The sequence below is a fragment of the Ixodes scapularis genome, unplaced genomic scaffold, assembly GCF_016920785.2.
Source record: "Ixodes scapularis isolate PalLabHiFi unplaced genomic scaffold, ASM1692078v2 PGA_scaffold8__174_contigs__length_109621045, whole genome shotgun sequence".
NCBI lineage: Eukaryota > Metazoa > Arthropoda > Arachnida > Ixodida > Ixodidae > Ixodes > Ixodes scapularis.
Window position 1 is genome coordinate 61,426,997 of NW_024609883.1, and position 14,761 is coordinate 61,441,757.

General features: G+C 49.2%; 2 protein-coding genes across 2 annotated transcripts; one reads left to right on the top strand and one right to left on the bottom strand.

Moving 5' to 3' along the window:
* Positions 1-2,390: 2,390 nt before the first annotated feature.
* LOC8033018 (XK-related protein 6) lies at positions 2,391-12,303 on the bottom strand. Its single transcript, XM_029977422.4, has 7 exons — positions 12,039-12,303; positions 11,565-11,748; positions 10,160-10,350; positions 7,552-7,761; positions 6,404-6,685; positions 4,620-4,723; positions 2,391-3,854 (listed from the first exon to the last, which is right to left on the bottom strand). Exons 1-7 carry the CDS (start codon positions 12,193-12,195, stop codon positions 3,045-3,047), a joined length of 1,938 nt encoding a protein of 645 aa, XP_029833282.3. The 5' UTR covers positions 12,196-12,303; the 3' UTR covers positions 2,391-3,044.
* Positions 12,304-13,212: 909 nt separating this feature from the next.
* Positions 13,213-14,055, top strand: LOC121833591 (translation initiation factor IF-2-like). The gene has a single exon (XM_042287002.1). It carries the CDS (start codon positions 13,360-13,362, stop codon positions 14,053-14,055), a length of 696 nt encoding a protein of 231 aa, XP_042142936.1. The 5' UTR covers positions 13,213-13,359.
* The last annotated feature ends 706 nt before the right edge of the window (positions 14,056-14,761 follow it).

Here is a 14,761-nt window from a genome sequence, read left to right on the forward strand (position 1 = left end):
CTGAGGTGATGACCGTACAGTGACCAGCGGAATGGGAAAAAAAATCAATTGTATTTATGTTCTCAACCACAGGGAAGTTTGAGAGAGAGTGTTAAGAAAGGTATTAATGGCTTTCCTTGATGTCCTCTGAAGTGCATGAAGCGAAAAACCTTATACTAGCCGACATCCAAACTTTTCTTTTAGGACTGGGAACTTGACTTGCTAAGCCCGATCACAGAAAGGACACAGATGTCCCGCGAAGGCCAATCCAAGAACTCTTTTTTTGCATGTTAAACCTTGGAAGAGGGAAATTATGAAGACGTCGCACAATGTCGAACCTTGTAAAGCCCTCTCTCTTCCCCCTCCACCCCACCTCGACGCGGCCCTAAAAAACTGACCTTTTAGGTTAAAACCGAATTTTAGAAAACGGATTAGACATACTTTTAGCAGTCTAAACCGAAAACGCCGAAACTACAAACTGACCTTTTTCAGTTAAAACCGAATTTCCGAAAATGGATTCGGTGTACTTTAAACAGTTTGAACCGAAAACTCCGAACCCTAGTTATAAGCAAATTAAAATTAGAATAACAGGCAAAAAATAACCTCCTTTGTGAGGTCCTTATGGCGAATTCGGGTGGTCAGTCGCCGGCGAGAACGAGCCGGCGGAACCGGCAACCAGAAACGCGCTGGCGGCACACCACGTGACCCTCACCACCCGAACACGAAACGCCAGACGGTGGCAGTTTACTTCGCCTCTTGCCCGCGCGACACCGCTAGCGAGAGCCTGTCGCCGCCGTCACTCATGTCCCAACGACTTGGATTGACTTTCGTAGCGGCTGCTAAAGTTACTTCAGATCAGTTTCGTTCTTTCGTTTATTTTTTTTTCTCACTGACCTTCTCTCTCATTTCGGATGTGCCGGTGCTTGCCGGAGAACCACCACCCGAACGGTGCGCGCCGGCCGGAAACTGACCACGCGAACACTATTGCCGGTTTTCCGGCAAAATAAGTTGCCGACGATTGACCACGCGAATTTGCCATTACTTGCTTTAGTGGCCGTGAACTAGAGGAGGGGTAGTGAGCTCAACAAGCGCTCATGGCTGCCGCACTTTATGTTGACGGCCCAAGAGGGCACCACTAAAGCATGTTCTGGATAGGCTGTATGAAGCGGGCAGCCAGGGCAGCTCGCATCGCATTTGCTGCGTGATTAAACGCTATTTTGGTCATGACACTTGATTGGTTACAAGCGACGATAAACACAGAGTAAAGATCAGTTCAGAATGGGAGCCACTTCGCGCTGCCATACCGCCAACTGGCCAAACCGCTAGCCAAACTTACTTGCCGAAGGCCTTCAGAACGCTCGGAACCAATCGGATCCTCGAGCACGTTTACGACCGCAGCGCCGCCGCGTAAATCCGGGACCTTTCTACGCTTGCCGCTCGTCAGTGCCTGATCCCACTACACCTTCTTAGTATGCGCCGCCTTTTCCACCGCTTGGTGGCGGGTATGTCGGCGGGTCATTTCTTATTTCCATACGTTATAAACTGCATTCATTTTGTTTCTGATCGAAAATTCTGAACAAAAACTACTTTTATAAATAATTGAAACGGTTCGCGCCTCTTATATTTTGTATTTCGACTCAAGAGAAGCTTTCAGCGGCTCTGACCAGTAGTAAGCCCAGGACCAAAGACTTCACTTATCGCACGCTTTCGGCACTGCGGGTCGCCCCCGTAGTTTGAGGGGGTTTCCTCGTCGTCCGGTTAAAATATAACTGATATTTAGTTGCTCTCTCAGTGCCCGCTGGCTTGCCCAAACCCCAAGAGACGTGGAAACGGCAAAAAAGGTAGTCGCTTAAATATGATTGCAGGGCCCTTGTAAGATGGACACCCCAACGGAGCATATTTTTCGGGCACCGGTCCATCTTCCCGCTTAATTCCGTCTCATTAATATAGAAACCCACAGTCTGGACTATGGACAGCCAGTTTAGAAAGAAACTGGGTAAATATGCGCGTTTTTGCCTCATCTATACGGAGAAAAAAAAGCTTTCTGGAGACCGTCCACAAATGCAAAGAAAAGATTAGCTTTGGGTCACAAAGTACAGCTCGAGATTCATTGCTTTCTGTTGGTCGCCCTTCCCAAGAAATAGAACAAGACCCTCCAACAATAATTTTGGGGGTCTCTATCAGATAGATCACCTTGCCCTTTTCTCCTTACGTGTGTCACGGCAATGGAACACTCCCTCGCCTAGAAGGTAAGTGGTGTTTTTTGTGGCCACACTTGTTTTTTTATTTGTGACCTTGATCTTCATTATTACGGACAAATCACATTGTGGACAATTTTTCTGAAGCATGGAGATGTCTACATATAATGACACACTTGTATGTAGTTCAGTTGAGGAAATTAACGAACATAGTTCTCACTGAAGATCCATTCACTTTCGGTTCTTGAACTGTGGTCGACTGACAGAGGCACGGGCACATCCGCCCTCAAGCATGTTGGACCACACACGTCGAACACGAGCTTAAAGCTCGTACGCTTCCTAAATGTTGCACCACGAAAATAAATGCATGTAAAAGCTTGGCTTCCGAGCCCTCGGACAGCACGAAAAATGACACAAAGCCCGAGAGTATTCTTAAAAATTCAGAGTTAGTCTGCAATAGAAATGCTGCCCAAGGATGCGGGGATTTGGCCACAAAAGGGTGGCAGTGAGGGAGCAGATATTTACGATATGTATGGCGTGTAGCAACCAATGTACCCAAAATTGTGACACACACCTGTACAATGAACAATCATACAGCTGTAGAAAAATACTGGCTTGGCTTCTGGATTCTAGTTTCCATCCTGCGACTTTGTTCGCAGGCTTCAATAAAACAAACAGTCCTAAAGTCGTCTGCCGCCGAGGAAAGCACAGTCTCGACCCCGCGTGCGCCTCCTCCGAGGAATGTTTCGCAGCAGGAACGGTTCACGCGTCGAAAAAGGAAATGGACATGTTGACTTCACCAATACGTCGACCCCACGCATACTTTCTTTGAGGAACGTTCTACAACAGAAACAATTCACCAGTCGTTCAACCGTCGAAAAGGGGCACCGACGTGTCAACTTCGTTGTCAACGTGCGCACCATCGCTCAATGAACTCTCGGGAACAACGAGCGAAGCCCCGTCGGCCGGGAGGTAGTTGCACATCGACCACGACCCCAACTCCGAGCCGCCGCCAGACGGGACGCGTTGCAGACGGACGTTGGGCGCAGACATGACTCCCTGCAACCCTCTTCTGACGGACCTCGCGCCGTCCCGCGACGCATCGAGTCCGTCCTCCAACGTAAACAGCACGAGGCACGAACAGTGGCGCCGGAAGGCCGGCGTTGCGTTGTTTGCTGCGGCAGGCCTAAAGTTAAAGTTGACGACGCGATGACGACTCGAAGTGCGCTCCCGCATGGCGTTGAAGTCGTCGCCGCCGCCACCGCTTGCGTCCTCCGCGTCGTGCTCGGCGAGCGTGCAGTTGTGCGAGTGCGACCTATGGCGCTCCTCAAGCGAGCAGTTGAGGAACTTGGCGACGATGTCGTCCACAAATGACGTGCGGAGCTCGCTCAAGTGCCGAGTGCTTGGGGAGGCGTTTGCGGAAAGTTGAGAATCGTCCGGCGTGTCATTGGAGCGGCGCAATTCGTCGGATGGGGTGTCGTCGCGCACCGGGCTGAAGGTCCCGTTTCTCGGCGGCCGGTCGACGCTCCAGTGGCGGGGTGTCGATGAACTTTGGTGGCGGTAGTCGACGTACTTGAGCGTTCGGAACGAGTGCGATGCATTCACTGCGGCGGAAGGCTGCTTCGTCTTTTCTTTCGGGGTGCTGTGGTACGCAGGCGCATCCGCATCGTCAGCTTCCTGCAGAAACGGAGCACCTAGCTTCTTAGTTTGTCCGGCAAGGACGAAGTGATTAAGAGATAACGACAGAAGTCTGATAGAAAAGCTAAGTAATATTGCGTCATTGCAAAGTAAGGTTTCGGCAAGTTTTTGATGGCACTGTGGTGGAGGAATTTGGGATAATGGTGTAGTAGAACACCTTTTCCTTAAGGTACGATATAGAAATGGTCAGCTATGGCAGACCCAAGTAGAAGCACACTTTCAATACTAAATTCTGTTGCAGGTTAAGAACAGCGGGAAAAGCTCGTCCCATAAAGCCCTCCACTCTTTCCACTCTAGCAGAGCGAATGATAGAAAGGAGGAAACCACCAGTTATGGTGAGCAGAGAGCTTTAGAGGGAAGAGCTTTTCCTGCTATTCTTACCTTGCAACACACTAGTGTACAGACATTTAATGTATGAATACTACATGGAGATACAAATACAGTCAAATCTCGCTAATTTGAACCCAAGGAGGACCAAGACTGTGTTTGAATAATGCAAAGTTTGAATTACAGGGAGTTGCCTCCCTAGAAACAAATAGGACGGGACCCGCTTGTTAATTTGAATTATCCGCGAGTTTGAATTAAGAGGGTTTGAATTTTTTCCCCAAAAGATAGAGGCATTCTGTTAGCAAGTATGTTGACATATAATTTGATGTATGCCGATGTGTAAATTGACTACTACCACACATAGGTTGCACTGTGGAGTTTCTGAGTATGTTCATGCCACAACAAAATCGCACCCACCGCAACTACCTTTCCGTTCTGTGAAGTGTCGGAATCTCGTCGGCAGATGGGGATGGGACCGCTGGGATGGAAAAACCGGTAATACAGGGCCATGCAGCACATTCCTGCAAGAAGATTGTCGACCAACATACTTCACAATTGCTTCTGGTGTAAAAATCGCACCCTTCGAAACTGGCGCGGGAGTTCAACACGATTCATAGATGAATGTGCAACGTTTTTTGTTTTGGACTTGCATGCCTTGCAAATTTGGTGCCAACGACGGGAGTCGCCCTTAGGGGTCGGTTCACACTCGCAGTACAGTGCTGTAATTGATGCTGAGTTGGGCAAATATTTAGCACTATGTTTCCTCCTCTCATCACTGAGGTTTCCTCCTAACAACTTGCAATAGCATGAGGTGGCTCACCGAAGCGAGGTCAATATTGCGAAATCTCATACTGGCAACAGGCGTCGAGTTTGATTCTGTCGGCTGTCGCAGCGGGACAACTTCGTTCTGAGGAAGGCAAGATTTACGGTATTGGAGCAAACTTGGCGCTTGCCATACTAGTGTAAATCGATTGCGCATTATGTCGAGCATGTTGATCACGGACGGGAATAAGTTACCGTAATCGTAAGTACTGCAACAGATCCGTGCATTGTCTTCGGTATGAAACGTGTAACTGCGCCACTAAAACAACTCGCTTCAGCCATACACCTTCAGGTATACCCACGTATATCGAATTCGAAGGGGATCGTAATATAGTTCGATATATCAATATTTGATATACAGAAATAGGTTAACTTAAGCTCCAGTTGAAATTTCCATGCGTCTCTGGTAATACCAAAGATTGCGTCAAATGGGACCTTACCAAATAGAGCCTCTAAGAGCCGCTAAATACATTAGACCTAAGTTGGTGAAGATCACGAACACCGCCGCATTTACGCGACAGTGTTTGCGATCAACAACAAAACACAAGTTAAAAAAAAAAAAGCAAGCCGCATAAAAAAAAAAAAACTCGATCCATAGAATAAAGTTAATCAAGCAACAAAAAAAAAACCTCACTAAAATCAGGCCGGTAAAAAAAGAAAACGGGCAAAGCAAAGACGGCGAAAAAAAAAAAGGTAAACATAAGAGGTTCAAAGTGCGATTGCTCAACCGTTGTCGTCCACACACTCAACTTGACGACGACTTTTTTTTTTTTTTTTTGCTTGTTTTTTTGGGGGGATAAGGAGTCGCGCAGCTATTGGGGTGTTCGGGGAAAGAGCGCACGCTACTGCTTCAACAACGGGCACACTCTACGCACACACGTGCCCTTCCCTTTGACCATCCTCCACTTTTATTTTTTTTTTTGTTACAACTGCATTTTTGTTGCTGCGTATCCCCGAGCATATGCTGGCTTGGCGGTTTGCTAGTCTCGCAATGCAAGCTATGTACTACTCGCCGCCAGCGCACTCCGACCGCAGGAGAAGGGGCACCCGTGCGAGCGGCCGTGCTTAGTTCGCTATATTGAGTGTCCTAGCCATAGAAGTTCAATACAGAAAAACAAAGCTCCCATACTATTACACGTGATTTTCAAGGGGATGTTTGGACTGTTCGGTATAAACAATAATTCAAAATACCTGGGTGTGATATAACCGGGTTCGACTGTATTGGCATGCATTAGCAAGGGCTGCATCGGTGCTAAGGTCAGCACTGAATTTACACTGCATTGGCGTGGTGATGGACATGTGGACAGAAATTAAGGGTAAGAAGCAGCAAGTCGGTAAAGTTGATTGTTTGCTGCAAAGCGCAGCAGGCATCTGCTCACCAGTGGCGAAACTTGTAAGCACGACGGCAGACGCGGCGGCTACGTGTGTCGGGTCGTGCTCCTGGGCCAGGCAGTAGACGAGGAGAAACGCCATGTTTTGTGTTGCCGTGAATGCGTAGAAGAGGACCACGCGTCTCCTTGAGTGGCCCTCCTCAATGTTGAAGAAGCAGAATGTGTAGATGACGCCCACCACAGCATTGTAGACCCGTTCCTCCCACCTCGATGGACAGAAGTCGGTGTTGTGAAGGGTCACCCACACCGTCATCAAGAGCCAGTGGCACCCTGAAAGAAGAACAGTGATGTTCTTCAATCCAGGAGTTACAAGGGCTATGCAGTGCTGGTGGCAAGGAAGGGACACTGAAGGGGGCAGCGAGGTGATGGAGTCACTACAGGGGCTACGCAGCATTGGGAGCAAGGAAGAGTATGCACAATCAGATGATTTTGAGCTAGAAGATTTTCAGCTTGAAGCGAAAGGTCATCAACTTTTGATTTGCCAACGACAACAGGAAAATAAAGTGATTTCAAGCTTGAAGGTTTCTAGCTCGAAGCATAGGGTCATCAGCTTGGGATGAGACACCAACGAGATAATTTTAAGCTAGAAGACTTCTAGCTTGAAGCAAAGAATCATCAGCTAAAGACAAGAGGACCATGAGGTGATATTGAGCTAAGCTTAAAGCAAAGGATCATCACCTAAGGACAAGAGGCCAATGAAGTGATCTGAGCTAGAAGGCTTTCAGCTTGAAGCAAAAAATCATCAGCTTTATATTTGCCAAGGACCGGAGGTCAATGAGGTTATCTCGAACTTAAAGACTCCTCGTTTGAAGATACAGATCAACTTTTGACTTGCTAAGGGCAAGAGGACAATGAGGTGACCTTGTGCTAAAAGTCTTTTAGCTCGAAGCAAAACGTCCTTAGCTAAGGACAAGAGTATAATGAGGTGATCTTGAGCTAAAAGACTTCCAGCCCAAAGCAAAAGGGGTTCAGCTAAGGACAAGAAGACAATGAGGTGATCTTGAGCTAAAAGACTTCCAGTTTGAAGCAAAGGATCACAAACTTTTGGCTTGTCAAGGACAAGAGGACCATGAGGTTATCTCATGGCCCTCCTGTCCTTGGAAAGTCCAGCTTAAAACGAAAGATCATAAACTTGCCGAGGATAAGAAGGGTCCAGGGTCCGCAGACGGAAGCAAGCAGGACCATGGCGGTGACGCGCGAGGTCATAGTGCCAAAGCGCCACACCGTCTGGAGGATCAGGCCAGTCCAAGAGAGCTGCTTTTTTTCTGCTCTGTACAGACGCATGGCCTTGCCATACGCCGCTATGCCCCAGCCAAGAGACAGCAGGGAAAGCAGAGCAGAGATGCCTGCGAGGCAATGGAATAGATGCAATGAGGTTATTTGGAGCATGCAATAGCAAACTCGGAAAGTGTCTCTGAAAGATTGCCTACTTTTAACTGATGTGTCAATGCAAAACAATTCAATTTTGAATGTCTATCATGCCGTTATTAGTTATTACATTCTAGAAACAAACACATAGTTTTATAGGGTGTGGCATTGGTGACACTGGTGTCAGAGTGGTGCAGCTGTTATTCTTAAATGGTTTTTGATGATGCTGACGAGGTCATAATTGAATTTGAGGCGAGAGAAGAAATAAAAATAATATGCCTCAGTCCGCTCCCGCTTTTGCACCGCAGACTTAAAGCCAGTTAAAGTAAAACGAATTAGATCCTTGGATCAAGTGGGAATTTCTGGAAACGCCAAATGGAAGTTAATGGGAATAAAGGAAACCAGCAAACAGGTCAGCCGGTGGAATGGCCTGGGAAATGTCAACTAATACTAAAAGTTCCTGCAGTATTGACTTACCATCCAACTCCGCTACTAAGACATGAGCGTGCCTCACAGAGGGTCCAACAATCACTGTACATGGCAACCATGAAGCACACAGCCCCGTCCCAGTGATCAATTTGATATCTCTCGACTCCTACTGGAGGCCGCTCCCATGTGAGGGCCGCTCCCATGTGAGGGCCCCTCCCACCCTGGGAAGATTCGAGAGGCGCTACCTTTACGTCAGCCTTCCCCTTATAGGGGATGCCTCGACTCACGGATCACCACACAGCATCACACGTCTCACACTCACGTCATACGTCCCACATGTCAACACGCTTCACGTCTCGTCCCGGTCGGGTTGTCACACGACTTGCGTCCACACATGTCACATGTTGCACGTCCCACGTCCCCACGCCGGCCCCACGTCTCACATCACACGTCACACGCTGTGTTCCCCGCCCCACAAGCTCCCCTACTCCAGCGGGGAAGGCTAGGGTTGACAAATCCTTCTTTGTTCCCCCCGTCCACGAGAGGAAGCCCAGTGCTAGGGTTCCCCACCCCAGATGGGGGGTTATCGCCAGAGCCTCCATTGCAGCAATAAAGCTGGCAGGGCGCACCACAAGCACGTGGAGGTTGACTTCCCACGCGGCGACAGCAAGATGTCTGCTCGTAAAACAAAAAGCTGAAGAGGTTCTTGAAAAAAATGAGTTAGAGGTGAATTATAGAGTATTTTTATTTCGCAAATCTGAGTACCTATCATGTTTGTTTACCCTGGAGATGCAACTAAACGTGAGAAACATGAAAAACCTCCGATCAGTCGTTACGTCACAAAAGGATCTTTCGGCCGTGGACCCGTTCTTTGCGCGTGGAAGCGTGATCATGTGGCAGAAGATAGAAGTGTGATTGGCCCAACGAGCACGTAGCTCGCACAGCACTGTCAGCTTAGGGGTGGACTGAGGATAGTTGTGCCAAATACATTACTAGGGGAATACGTGACACTCCCCGAGAATACATAAAAAGACGACAACGAAGATCTGTGGAATATACTTGGGTAGTAAATCAGTTACTGTAATTTAACAACTTTTCTTGGTAATTTGTAATTGTAATTCATTACTTTTGTCTAAAAGGAATCGTAATTGCAATTTAATTACCTTCTAGCATAAGTAATTGCACAATTTCAGAAACAATTACAATTACTTTTGAAAAACTGCGGCGCCGGCGGAACCTCTCTGAAAGCCTCAGTCACAGCGCACCCAACGAGGGGGTTGGGTGGTATGGTTGGCCTGGAAAAGGTCCCGGCATCCTAGGATTAACCTCCTACCCATCGTATGCTAAGAAAAGTGATCTTGATGGTGTGGAATGCACGTTGCCGAAGCACCGTGGAAGCTTCACGATTCCATTCAAGCTCGAGTTGTCTATACATTTGTGCTGTTCTTTCGTGAGTGAAGCTGAGGCAGGAGGCATTCAATATCATAACTACATCGGCCTCCCAACTACCAAGTGGTATTAAGAAATCATTTTAAAATTAGTTTTTGTGTTTATGACCAGAATACTGGTGTTTCTAAGGTGCTGACACATCATAGTTTCTGGCTAGACAAAGAGATAAGAGCTAAAATTTTGTTTTCATACCCCTTTAATCAGAGTGTTGGTACAAGTTAAAACATGTTTAAATTCTCCGGCAAGCTATATCCTTAACAAAGGTGCAAGGTGAGGTTTGCCGAACCTTTCTCGAAATACACAAACGTGCCGTAATCATCATCACAACAGTCTCGATCAGCGCACCGTCTCCTCATTCTCCCAATCCCCGAGGGCTGGCATTGTCATATGCAATATGTTGAGACGGACTTATTACACAACTAGGGACATTATTCTATTCTGTCTTCAACATCACTACACGTGACCTTCAAAGGCAAGGTGTTTAGAAGGCGTGCTTACCCGTCCAAAGGTTCCAGTCCTCGTAGGTGACCATGATGTAAAGCTGAAGCACGAGTTGAGGTGCAGACTCAAGAAAGGAGTCGAAGAGCCGCAGCATGCACAGGTCACTGTGCTGCTGGTACAGGTCTTGAAAGTCATCCGGGTCTTGAGTCCGTTCGGCCCTCAGGCCCGTCTTCAGCGAGAGTAGATACCTGAAGCAATGTCGACACAATTACGGCTGGCATCAAGGTACAGGCAGCTTTAAGATGACTCCGGCAGTGCTAATTTGTTGCCAGAGCGTTGCTTTCGAAGAAGCACCGAAGTGAAGTTTAGTTTTAGTTAGACAATGAATATTCATAGGCGACATCCCCACAGATGTCGCTTGCAAAATACTGAGGGGTGTGGCATTACGGGAAATCAAACAAACAAGGTAAAAATGCATGATACATTCAAAAATTTAAACAACAAAATGGATACTTCGGGCACCTTTCTAATGAATGCACAGGTTCGTAACTTTGAAAAGTGCTTCGGCTAAGGTGCCGTCATGTGCACTTTGCTTAGGATGATAACACTGTGCCCATTTCGTTCCAAACACTCATTTTTTATTTGTTGTTTCAGACCGCGTGAAAGGGCGTCTTCGGAACAAATGCTTGTCGTCGACCGCAGAGACGTCGGAACTATTCGGGAGGTAGCAGGGTGACAGTAGTGGCGTGGCAAGGGAGATCTTTGTCCCCTCTCCCACACTGTTTAAATAATTCTTTTTTTTTAATGTAAAGGGGGGAGAGGCCAATCCTTGTTTCAGGGTCACTGCAAGCCCCCGACTCACTGTGCTACGGTGGCATTTTGTTTCTAGCTATTTCTTTGTATTGCCAATGTGAGTGCGTGGTGTTGGCATGGGGTACTACAAAAAAAATGTCATCACTCAAAACAGGAGGACATCGAGGCAGCCTCGCTTTGACTAGACGAGATTCTTTGCTTACTTTCCATGACAATCTCTCGTCCGCCACGCAACAGTGTGGGTGTACCGGACGTTCAGGTGCAAGATACAGATAAACACTTTTGTCTGTCTCGTTTTGTATTAAATTTTCTAAACATCCCCCCTTAAAAAAAAAAAAAAAGAGAAACTGTTGGGAGTTATTGTTTTTGACATGCAACTAATTTGTTATTCCCAGGAAGGGATCACGGCGGGTTACGTGGTGACGGCGCTCATTCCAATCCACGCAGACATTGACAGGGCCATTCCGTGCGGGCCAAAGACCGAAGCGGCTTATCTCAACCTCGAGCGCTCGCGACAGGAACCAAAGATTACGGAATGCCGCACGCAATGCGCGAACGACGGGCTGGGGTGAAGGAGGGGTGTTCAAGATAGCGGGACTTTCTTCTGTTTACTACATTCCCCGCGTACACCAGCTAGGGTCAGGCGTACCTGTGCAAGACGCCCAGCTGCAAGACGTTGACGACCCAGGCGACCCTGGAGCCTCTCTTGTCGTGGATGTGCCACCGGAGACTGAACAAGTTGACCACAATCGACGGCATGACCACGAAGAACAGCGTCATACCGGCGTAGACCCATAGCTCGGAGCGAGCGTACTGCGTCACCACGATTACGTCTGAAAAACAAACAAATTGCTTGTTTAGACAGGGTGGGATTAGTCTGCCAGAGTATTTTGGAGACGTCTTTAACGTGCATCACGCGGTAGTGATACACGACCGCACGCCGGTCCGATGGTCATCCAGATCGAAACGGGCAGAGGTGGGGATTAACATCACGTCTGAAAGTCAGCTGGGTCATGCGAGAATTAGCTCGCTGACGGAGGAGAAAGAGAAACGTTAGTAGAGATGAGTCACGCCCGTGTGTGTGTTTTTTGAAAGATGTCAGAGTGAGGAGAGGCTTTTTTACCGGTGGCGATGTCGGAGAAGAACGTCGCGATCGACAAGACGGTGAGTAGTGCGTCGAAAGTGGTGAACCGCGGCCTTGTCTTGTCGCCGGGTCTCGACAAGGAACAGACGTACACGAAGTTTTTGAAGAAGATTTCGTTTAAAACACGCGCGGTCATTGTGCAAGCGACGCTCTAGCATGTTTCGCTACCCCTCGCGGGAACGTTGGAAAACAGGGCGACAGGGCTTTTTTTTTACTTTTTCGTTTTCTTTTGCAGACGGTGAGTAAGGAGGAAATGCCGAGAGAAAGGGAATACGATGCTCCGTAGGCTACGGTTGGGCTACGGTGAGCAAGGTGAGTGTCTGCGCGTTGGAAGCAGTCGTTTGTCCGGTGGTGGCGCTGTAAACGCAAACAGCCAGAGCTCTGAACAAACCCGTTGGCCCGTTGGCGTGGCGCGTGCGCGAACGGCGCACTACAGTTTACTTTAACTATGGTGCCTGGACTTTAACTGCGGCTGGCGTTGCTGGCGTCTTCACCACTGATCTCTTCCCCGCTCCGCGAGCGCCTGGAGCGCGTCTCCGACTGGTGCGTTCCCACCCATGCTTTAAAAGTGGTCCCGAAGTGGCAACAAATGATGTCACAGAAGCCGAAGGGCGTGTTGTCGCATGTCGCGATCCTGGCGGTTGGCGGTAGAAATGCTGGCAAAAAACACAAGCAAACGTGAGTGTCGCTGTCGTCAAAGGGTCCCAACTTCTGACTGCCGAAACTTCTGTGGGCTGTTACATTGAAAAGCGACCTGTAGCAGAACAGGCGTCTACCGCTTAAACCACCTCAGCTGGGACACCACCAGGATCGCAACCGGCGATAACATGGCACTTTTATGACGTCATCAGACGGAAATTGAGGAACCGCTTTTTTTGGACGCGGTAAAAACAGTAAAAACACCAGTCAGGGACGCGTTCCGGCCCGGGCACCGCGGGCACCATATCTGCACTCCGCGTGTAAATGACGGCCGGAAGTCCAAAACCGCCAAAACCGAAAGCAAAGCAGAATGTCCCGTGGGTCCCGTGCACAATCCCGTGCCGTGACTTGAGCACTTGAGTCACTTGACTGGCCAATAGTGGACGCTGCCTGTGGACGCGCGGCTTGTTCAAAGAATGGCGCCACGGCCATACGGCCATACTGCCATACGGCCATACTGCCATACCACGGCGCCACTTTTCCCGGGCTAGAGGAGCCAGAGGAGCTTCAGCCATGGCGTGAGCCGTGAGCTTTCGTCTGTGGAGAATGCGTACCCCGCCGCGGGGCCGCCGCTAGGCCCCCGGGGGAGAACACGGGTGCGATGGATGTGGTGCCGTCTACCAGTGCGGATGCCGCATCCACGTCTGCTCCTGCTCGGCGACGGGGTAGGCCACGTAAGACTGAAGCCGAGAAGGCGAAGACGAAGGCTAGACGTGCAGAGGCGATGCGCCACAAACGAGCTGAGGATTCCGAATATCGTGCCAGGGAGGCAGAGGCCAAGCGGCGCAGGCGCCGCCGCCTGGCTGAACAGGCTAGACGTGCTGCTAATCGAACGTCTGAGACTGAAGACCAGCGACGCGAGCGGAGACGCCAAGCTCAACAGGCCAGGCGAGCTGCTGAACAAACGAACACATGTGCGATGGATGCGGTGCCGTCTACCAGTGCGGTGCGCTCTTCTGAGTCGTCGTCTGCTACGAGTGCAGATGCCGCATCTACCTCTGCTCCTGCTCGGCGGCGGGGTCGGCCACCTAAGACTGAAGCCGAGAGGGCAAAGACGAAGGCTAGGCGTGCAGAGGCGATGCGCCGCAAGCGGGCTGAGGATTCGGAATATCGTGCGAGGGAGGCAGAGGCCAGGCGGCACAAGCGCCATCGCCTGGCTGAACAGGCTAGACGTGCTGCTGAACGAACTTCTGATCAGCGACCTGAACAAAAACGTGAAGCGCAAAAGGCCAGGCGAGCAGCTCAAGGTGAAGCCAAGGGTAATCAAAATGTATTTAAATTTGCGAGGCAAAACTAACGTATTGTCGTCCACCACTTTGTGTTGTGAGCTGTCTGGCGTATGCCGAAAGTGAGCATTCCAAAGATTTGCGAGACCCCTCAAATGCGTAGAGCACAGAAGCTTATATATGCCTTGCACGCGACGTCACACTAGGGAGGGGCAGGGCACTGCACCATAGCTGGTGGTGGGCTTCACACCGCGCGGATACACTTACTAAGGCGTAGGATGCTGTTAACTGCCCTCACACAAAGTTCTGAGGCAAAAAACTGTCGTGTCACCAAAAATGCTTAATTGCGAGCTTCAAAATTTGACGAGCGGCTTTAGGTGTCGCTTGTAGAAAAATTGTTACAATATTTCGAAATACTGATAAACAACCAGAGGTTACCCCCCCCCCCCCCCCCCCCCCTGCCCCCCTGAAGTCACGTGACCTCAGGGAGTCACCTATTCTTCAGTACCCTTCCGTCTTCCTCGAGAGCTGCGCTCTGATCCGGCGTTACAGAGCATTGTAAACAGCTTTCATTTATCTTGGGAGCGTTTTTTTCTTGCAAGCCACCTTTGCCCCTGCTTTCATCAAAAAAGCATTTCGCTGCTGTCACTTGTGCAAGTGGGTGGACCGCTTTTTTTTTTTACTCAGTCCCTCCGTCTTGTTTCTGCTTTCTTTTTGCTTCTGACACAACAATTGTAAGGCACCCGAGCTCCTTTTTCGCCTTTCTCTGTCTATCTT

Coding starts and splice junctions, on each gene's coding strand:
- LOC8033018 (XM_029977422.4), bottom strand. CDS start 12,195: ATGACCGCGCGTGTTTTAAACGAAATCTTCTTCAAAAACTTCGTGTAC. Junction 11,749..12,038: donor CTTCTCCGACATCGCCACCG/GTAAAAAAGCCT, acceptor TTTGTTTTTCAG/ACGTAATCGTGGTGACGCAG. Junction 6,686..7,551: donor CTGGACCCTTCTTATCCTCG/GCAAGTTTATGA, acceptor TTCTTCTTTCAG/GGTGCCACTGGCTCTTGATG.
- LOC121833591 (XM_042287002.1), top strand. CDS start 13,360: ATGGATGTGGTGCCGTCTACCAGTGCGGATGCCGCATCCACGTCTGCT.